This window comes from Melozone crissalis, unplaced genomic scaffold (genome assembly GCF_028551555.1).
Source record: "Melozone crissalis strain CALT ecotype California unplaced genomic scaffold, PUWL_Pcris_2 ptg000251l_1, whole genome shotgun sequence".
In the NCBI taxonomy this organism is placed as follows: Eukaryota; Metazoa; Chordata; class Aves; order Passeriformes; family Passerellidae; genus Melozone; species Melozone crissalis.
Window position 1 is genome coordinate 1,306,269 of NW_026536010.1, and position 8,635 is coordinate 1,314,903.

At 47.9% G+C, this 8,635-nt stretch overlaps 1 protein-coding gene across 1 annotated transcript in view; it reads left to right on the forward strand.

Moving 5' to 3' along the window:
* CAPZB (capping actin protein of muscle Z-line subunit beta) overlaps nt 1–6,098 on the forward strand; it is a 64,114-nt gene extending 58,016 nt beyond the window's left edge. Inside the window, exons 7-9 of the mRNA XM_054294479.1 lie at nt 1,063–1,128; nt 2,800–2,876; nt 5,856–6,098. Of these exons, the coding sequence (XP_054150454.1) occupies nt 1,063–1,128; nt 2,800–2,876; nt 5,856–5,943 (231 nt within the window). The 3' untranslated portion in view covers nt 5,944–6,098. The remainder of the gene's footprint in view (nt 1–1,062; nt 1,129–2,799; nt 2,877–5,855) is intronic.
* The last annotated feature ends 2,537 nt before the right edge of the window (nt 6,099–8,635 follow it).

Consider the following 8,635-nt stretch of genomic DNA (forward strand, 5'->3'; position numbering starts at 1 on the left):
GTGTCCTGGCCCCAGGAGCTGGGCAGGATGGACTTACTGAGCACACTGTGCAAACCCAGAGCACCACAGGGAATATTTCTGTGTCTGTGCCCTGACCCCCAGGGCAGCACTGACTCTGACCCTCATTCATGGAGAAAGTTTCCCAGACTTCAAGATAGACTGGAATCCACAAAAGTGTGAAATAGATTCTAGGTGTGTCACTGGGTGAGAAACTGTATGTTGTGGATGGCAGCAGGATGGAGGGCACAGGGTGTTGTCCTGGGTTTCTTCTTCATGCTTCTTCTTCCTCCTCCTTGATGGGATTGGGTGGCATTTTGTAATTGGGCAGAAAAGTCCCCATTGCAGTTATTGGGGATAACTTTGGGATCAGTTATTGGGTTAAAAGGGAAAATAATCCAGGTGTCAGCTCTTAATTGGACAGTTTAGTCTGAAAAGCCCTTGTACCAAGAGATTGTTGGCCATTTTGTGCCTTCTAATGAAAAGCTGCCCCACTCACAGTAGTGAGACTGTTTCACTGATCAGAAATTATAATAAACACCTGAGTGTGAACATGAACTACTGACCCAAGTGCCTTCAATGCAGAGCCAGGGAAACCCAGAAGTGGTGCCCCCAGAGCACACAGGCCATGGCAGGGCAGGGCTGGGGGCTCCATCAGGCACAGCCAGAGGGAATCAAGGGGATGCTGCAGCTGCAGCTCCCAGTGCTGGTGCTGGGCTGGGAGATCTCAGCTGGCTCAGGAGCTGAGTCCTGCCCAGGTCCTGCACTGGGGCTGTGCTGTCTCTGCACTCCTGAGTTGTCCCAGCTCTGAATTTCCCCTGCAAAGGACACTTGGCTGTTCCGTGGTGGGGAGGGGGTGCCTCTTGTGGCCCTGTCTGCAGCAGGGGCTCTTCCCTTTCCTGCCTTTTTATTCCCCACATCTCCCCTGCCAGCCTGTGCCTGTGGCGGGTGCTGGGGTTTCTCAGCCCCTTCTGCTGTGTGTGCACAGGGGGGAGGTGGTGATTCCCCCTGTCCCAGCCCTGCCCCAGCTCCCTGCGATGGATGGATCTGTGCTTTCCTTTGCAGATGGAGAAGGATGAGACTGTGAGTGACTCCTCCCCACACATAGCCAACATCGGCCGCTTGGTAGAGGTGAGTGCGGCTTCTCTGCCCACAGCTGCTCCCATTCCTTGGATTTTGGTACTAATAACTTACTGATTCCTGTTGTTGCTGGGTGTGTGGTGGCTCAGTGCTGCTCCTTCCATCCCCCCCAGCTGTCTGTGGGTATAAAGCCACCCCAAAGCCGCCCCTTGTCTCCTGCTCAGCCCTGCAGTGGTGAGAGAATGGGTGTTCCCTTCCTGAGCACCAGTGAACAACTTCCTGCCCTCAGATTTGCTTTTGCAGCCACTTCTGGGGGGAATTATTTCTAACAGGTTGCTGCAGCACTGTCCCTTGGGCAGTTCAGTGTGTGTCAAATGCTTATGAAACCCCCTGGAATTGGGTTTGCTGTGGGGTTTTGTGGCAGCTCTCAGCCCTGAGGCTCAGCACAAGGAGTGCAGCTGCTCAGAGGGTGCAGCACCACTTTGTGTTTCACTGCACTGAGGGTGTTCCAGATTTCCTTCATTGTTATAGCAAAGAAAGGAGGAAATTCTCAACCCTGATGCATTTTTAAGGAACTGGGAAATTAAAGAAAGGCTGCTGCTTCTTTTTTGATCCCTTTTTAAAGTTGTTTGCTTGAGTGAAAGCAATGAAAAAAAAAAGCTGCTTTGTTGCAAGATCTCTCAGAGCTCTGTGGGGCAGCTGTAAAGAACAAGTCAAGGATTCTGAGCACAGAGCTCTGGGCTCTTGGTTATCCTGGAGGACTGGCTGGGCTCCTGGAACCGTGCAGGGCCGGGCTGGGCTGGGCTGGGCTGGGCTGGTGCATTTCCCTGTGTGCAGAGCTGGGCAGAAGCTGCCCTCTCGTGGTGCACGGAGCTCCCAGAGCTGGGGAGAGCAGCAGCGCAACCCTGAGGGGTTTGCTGGGCCCCCGGGACCAAGGAGGAGTTGAGAATCTGACTCCGTGTTCTTAGAAGGCTAATTCATTATTAAATGATATATGATTATAATATATTATATGATAATATAGTATATTATGTTATGTAATGTGATTATTATATTATATTATATTATATATTATATATTATATTATTATAGATATATATAATATATCTATCTATATATATAGATATATTATATTATAATATATTATATTATATTATACTATAACTATAATATACTATACTATATTATATTATACTATATCGTATCATATCATATCATATCATATCATATCATATCATATCATATCATATCATATCATGCTATACTCAAACTATACTACAGAATAGAGAAAGGATACAGACAGAAGGTTACAAAGAATGATCATGAAAACTCATGACTGCTTCCAGAGTCCCACCACAGCTGGCTGAGATTGGTCATTAACTCAAAACAATTCACATGAAGCCAATCAAACAGCCACTTGTTGGATAAAACAATCTCCAACTCCATTCCAAAGCAGCAAACACAGGAGAAGCAATCAGATCATTGTTATTTTCATTTTTCTCTGAGGCTTCTCAGCTTCCTAGGAGAAGAAATCCTGGCAAAGGGATTTTCCAGAAAATGTGGCAGTGACAAATGCCCAGTGCTGGGATGGGAGCAGGGGCTGGGCCAGGGCTCTGTGGGCTCTGAGAGCTGGGAATGCTCAGAGTGACCCTGGTGCTGCAGCAGCCCTGCAGACAGAAATCTGAGGGCACTGAAGAGCTGCTGTGCTCTTTTCTTTTCCAGGACATGGAAAACAAAATCCGAAGTACACTGAATGAGATTTATTTTGGAAAGACAAAGGACATCGTGAATGGGCTGAGGTAAGGGACCTGCAGTGGGTGGGGACCCTTTGCATCCCTGCAGTGCCACCCCAGCCTTGGTTTTCCCCTCCCTGTGCTGTGGGACAGTTTTTGTTGTGTGGAGTTCAGGGAACTCTTCTGTTGCAGAAATCTGAAGCAATGTTTTAATCCCTTGTTTCCTCACCAGGAGCCAAACAGCCCAACTAACACTTGTATTTCTGGATTATTTTTCATTAGTTTTGTTCTTCACAGTCCTTAAATTCTGTCTTCTCTTTCTACTGTCCTTAAAAATAGTCCCAGAATTAAGTCATGACATGAGTGGTTTGTGGTATTTAGACTTTGTTTTAAATTCTGTCTTTCTTTCAACACCACTGGTCAAAATACAGTGTATGAGAAGAGATTAAATTCCCTGTGCCTTTCTGTGGGGAAACTGTGCTGTGCTGTTCAACCCCTGCTCATTCCTGAACAGGATTTGACATGGAAATCCCAAGCTGGTAATTCTTATGCTCACAGAGGAAATCACTGTGATGCCAAATCACTTCATTTTAAAGTACAGAGAGACCTCCCAGCACAGTGTGGTAATGTACAATAACCAAAGGGCACAAATAAATGCTCTGCTCTTCCCTCACACACTGACACGTGGAAGAAGAGAGAAAAATGGTGTTCATTCAATATTGGTGCTGCTGTATGGGCAGAGCAGGACCTGTGGGAGGGTTCTGGGTTCTGCCCCAAGCCCAGGTCAGACCAGCCTCAGTTTCCTTTGTGCTGAGCAGGGTTCAGGAATTAATAATTAATAATTAAAGGAAGCTTTAATTACACCAGAGGGAATCTATAATAGAACCTTTCTCTTGTGAATGTTGCCTTGAGCTGCTGTGGTTGATCTCTGCTGTCCCCATCCCTCAGAGTCCTGGCCCTGTGTGCAGGAGGGAGCCCCTCCAGCCTGTCCCTGCTCCTTCTCTCCTCTGTGTGTGTCCCCTTCTCCTCCCTGGAGCTTCCCAGGCCCCAGCTCTGTGTTACCAAGTTCTTCTGACTGTTCTTTTCCCTGTTTGCTCCCTGGTTTCCCACTGCTCTCTGTAGATCTATCGATGCTATTCCTGACAACCAAAAGTATAAGCAGTTGCAGAGGGAACTTTCTCAAGTGTTGACCCAGCGCCAGATCTACATCCAGCCTGATAACTAAACCAATCCAGGTACCCCTGCTGCCTGTGAGGTGTGAGCCAGCACTAAACCAGGACTCACCAGCCCAGCCCCTGCATGGTAACGGGAAGAACTAACCCCTAATCCCACAGGGAGCAGCCAGCCCAGCCTCCTGGGGCTGCCTCAGGGCTGGCTTCTGTTTTCAGTGTTTTCTCCTCCCTCATGGAATCCTCCTGGGGCTGCCTCAGTGCTGGCTTCTGTTTTCAGTGTTTTCTCCTCCCTCATGGAATCCTCACGCTCAGAACTGGGGCAGGATTTCCCACTTGGCACTCTGGCTTGGGAGCAGGAAAGGAGCACGTGGAGTGCTGTGGGATTGGGCTGATTCCATCCAGCATTCCCAGGACTCTGCCCCTTGGGCACCAGCAGTTCTTTACACCTGTGGTACTCCACTTCCATGAAGAAATTCCCTGTAATCCCAGTGTGCTCCCTGCAGAGTGAAATCCTGGGAGTGTCACAGTTTGGGAAAAAAGAGATTCTGGTTCTTGCCATGAGTTCAGAATAAAGGTGTGCTCACCCACACACCTTCCCTGTGAGCCTGCTGGGGTTTGAGCTGCCTTGGAGCTCAGTCCTGCTCAGGCTCACTCTTCATGGGCAGCCTCCCCTGCTCGTGCTTGCACGGCCTCCAGAGGGATCTGGTGCTGTGCTCGTTGCTCTGGAGCTCTGAGTGTCAGGGCAGTGACTAACCTGAGCCTCCTTAACCTTCCACTCCCATTCCTAACCAGTTACAGATGTTCTTTCATCTGACAAAGGGGGAAACTCACTATTTGTTGGTGGTGGCCAAGAACCACATCTTCAGCCTGTGACAAATGCAAATATAAATGTAAATGGTTTTATTAAAGCAGCAGAAGTGTCCAGAGACAAGAGAATGGAAATACTGTTACAAAAATGGTTGGAAAATCACCACCACAAAGAGCAGCCTTGTTTACAGGAGGCAGCAACCAGGGAAACCAGGTTGCTCTGAATCACAGAATCCCAGACTGGTTGGGGTTGGAAGGGCCCTTAAAGCTCATCCAGTTCCAGCCCGTGCCATGGGCAGGGAGATCTTCCACTCTCCCAGGTGCTGTAAAGGCTGTGAAATGTGATTTGGGTGGGGAGGAATCCTACCACTTCTCTGTGGTAGCCACTCTGGAAAAGTTTGGTCCTGAATAGAACCCATTCTATCAATTTATTTAAGAGGGGCCTTTTTAAAAGTGGAAATTTCTCATTGTCTTATTGAAATCAGAGGTTCCTCCACAGGCATCTCCCAGGGCAGCGATCCCAGGTGATTCCTGACAGGTGGAGCTGCTCCTCTGTACTTCAGGCAAAGGGAATCCCTGCAATAACCCTGTGACAGTGTCTCTGTTCTTCTTCAGCTGCTTTGATCACTCATTCCTTAGGGAAGGTACAAAAAAGGCAGATTTGAGAGCAGAACCTCCAGCTGCCATTTCCAGCGGTGCAGAGGCCGGTGTGGGTTCTGAGGTGACCCTGGGTGATCAGGGCTCCCCAGCCTGGCCCTTCTCTGGGTGGGGCCGGCTTCTCTCTGGCCCTGGGGGCAGCAGGAGCAGGAGCTGTGCCCCCCCGGCTGTGTGGGATGCTGGGCTCTGCAGTCTGGGACAGAAACTTGGGACGCTGCTGGGGCAGCCTTGGGTGCCTTCCTTGCCAGAGTGAGTTTGGCTTTGTGTTCTCAGAGTGGTCATTTCTGCTTCCTGGGCTCCAGCAGGAGAGCTGAGCCTGGCTCAGGGGCTCCTCCTTCCTCCTGACTCCAGCACTGCTCCCCTCCCAGCCCTGCCCTGCCTCTGACCCCCCTTTCCTTCCTCCCCACAGGTCTGTGCAGACTTTTGCAGACAAATCAAAACAAGAAGCTCTTAAAAACGACCTGGTGGAGGCTTTGAAGAGGAAGCAGCAAAGTTAAAGTCCTGTCAGTGCTAACCAGCCATGCCATGCACTCGTTAGATTCCTTTCCTAGAGAATCATCCCCGCCCTTTTCTGTTGGTCACGTCACGATTTGCATCCAATACTCTCCATGCAGCGCCATCCTCTCCCCATGAATAAAGCTGTACAAACTTTTTCAGTCTCTGAGGCCTACTTTGCACCACATTTTACTATTAAGACCTTAGGCTATGTTCCTGTAGGAGTCCATGTATTATTTTTTTTTTCTCCTCCCCCCTTTCCCACCCTCCCCCGTTTATATGCATCACCACAGATCATTGTTTGTCTTTTCCTCCCTCACCCCCTCCTGCCTTTTGTTACATTGGTGTAAAAAATGTAAAACAAAAATTTATTAAATACTGTGGTGTGTGAAAGAGGAAGAACTGGAAAAACAAAAAAAAAAAAGAAAAAAAAAGAAAAATAATCTATTCCACGTATGTTTGGGGGCTGGGCACAGGGGCTGGCTGGAGGGAGGGAGGGAAGAGAGGGTGTTCTGGGGGTTGTACAATACTGAGTAACCCAGATGTGCAGGAGATGGTGATTTCGAGACCTGCTGAAAGTTCTGCTCTTCTATAGCCTGGTTCCAAGGCGCTTTTCTGTCAATTTTTATGGAATGCAAAAGGGGTTTTTGTTTTGATTTTTTGGTTTTTTTTTGTAAAGCTTAAATTGAATCTACATCTGATACTTGAGCCTCCATACTAAAAAATGGAAAAAAAATAAAAGGAAAAAAAAAAGACTAAAACAATAAAAACAACCAAAAAAAAAATCCCAGGAAGATGTTTGTGTGATCGTGTCCTCCTTGTTTCTCTTTCCTTCCTTGCAGGGTAACTTGGGGTTTGTTTTTTGTCCCACTCCAGAAATGTTTGTGTGGAAGGGGGTGTGATGTCCCCTTCCACGTGATGTTTATATTTATATATAAATATAAATGTATATATAAACAAATTCTTCCTTATGGCAGAGGTTCTTTGCCCAGGTTTAGGAAAAGCCAGTGTGACAATTATTCAGTGTTGTGAGTGGCAGAGATGAGGGATTTGCTCATGCTTTGGATTAAAACAGGATCTGAATTGTTCTACAGGACAGGAAATGCTGCTGCTTCAGGATGAGGTGGGCAGCCCCTGTGCCTGTGGATCTGGAGGGGCAGAATTGTGAATTCTTTCCTATTGCCAGAGCAAAACTATCCTGCAAACCCACTTTCAGTTTCAGCCAACTGAGTTACCTTGCTGCACTTTCTTGCTTTGATTTTCAGTAATTTATGTGAATAATTGGAAGAAGAATTAAAGGGGAGAGGTCCTACAAATTTCCTCAACACAGGAACCACATTTTGTTGTCCATCCTATGCAGGTACCTGAGATAAAGTCTGTTTGCAGAGATATGGGATTTGTGAGGTTTGCTGACTCTTGAGCAGGCCCATAGAAGTGCTTGAAGTTTCAAATGAAAATGCCCTGAAATGTCTGAAATCCTGCAGCAAACTGCTCCTGAATTTTAGAAGAATCTTTGGAAAAGTTCTCTTTGTAGTGCCACCTTCCTAGACTCTATCAGTGTCCTGGAGAACAATTTGGCCCTAAAACAGGAACAGCCCCTAACCCCAAAACACATGCTGGGGTGCAGGGTGGATTTTTGGGATCACAGCACCCAGCAGGGCATCCCCACCCAGACCTCTCTCCCATCTCCCAGGTTTAGGAGCTGGCTCACCTTTGCTCCAAGCTCATCCCCAGGAGCTGTGAATTAACCCAGTAAAAGCTCACTCACTTGTTTCAAAGGGCTCAGAGAGTGTAAAATACATTTCCTTTCTGAAGGCAGCTGGGTCAGCCCCACGAACTGCCCAGTTTGTGTCCCCATGAACCTGCAGCTGAAATCCCATTTATGTGAGATCCATGGATTGGTGTCCTCAGTGTGAGGACAAGGCAGAGGAACTTCCTTGGGAAGCACAAATGGCATGGACTGGCTGAGGAATCATAAATTAATGATAAAGCCAAAAGGGACACAATGCTGGATATCAGGAGGGGAACTGGAGAGGGGTAAGGGAAGCAAAAGGAAGAGCTGATAGGAACTGCAGGAAAAGGAAAGCTCTGGTTTTCACAAGGCCAAGCTGTGAACATTTTCCTGAAGGGTCTCCAAGCTTTGGTTGCTTTTCCTCATTTTCCCAGGGAGACTGAGCTGCTCATCCCCAGCAGAGGAGCTCAGCCCAAGGGAGGGAGCCTGGCTACAGCTCCACTCTCTCCTGCTGGGCACACAGCTTCTCCCAACCCAGCCCTGATTCCTGACCTTCCCTGCTCCAGGAGGGAGCACTGGCTGAGCTCAGGGCCCCCAGAGGGGATAAACCCATCAGTGTTGCAGATACACTCAACAGGTTAAAGATAAATTCATCAGAATAAGGATAAATTCATCACACTGAGGATAAATTTGTCAGGTTGATAAATTCATCAAGGACAGAGGGCAGGAACTGAAAAGCAGAGTGAGCAGCTCTGCTCTTCTGCTGGGGAACAGCAATGGAGCAACTTCCCCAAGGAATCCATGCAATTAAAACATGGGTGAGGCAACAATGAGAAGTCAGAGAATGGGACTGTGAGACTCATTAGGAAAGAGGCAGGAGCTGCCAAGTAAAGCAGCAAAATGAAACCAAGGCAGGCAGGTGGGGAAAGATGTGTTTTATAGATGGGTGAGCCATGCTAATT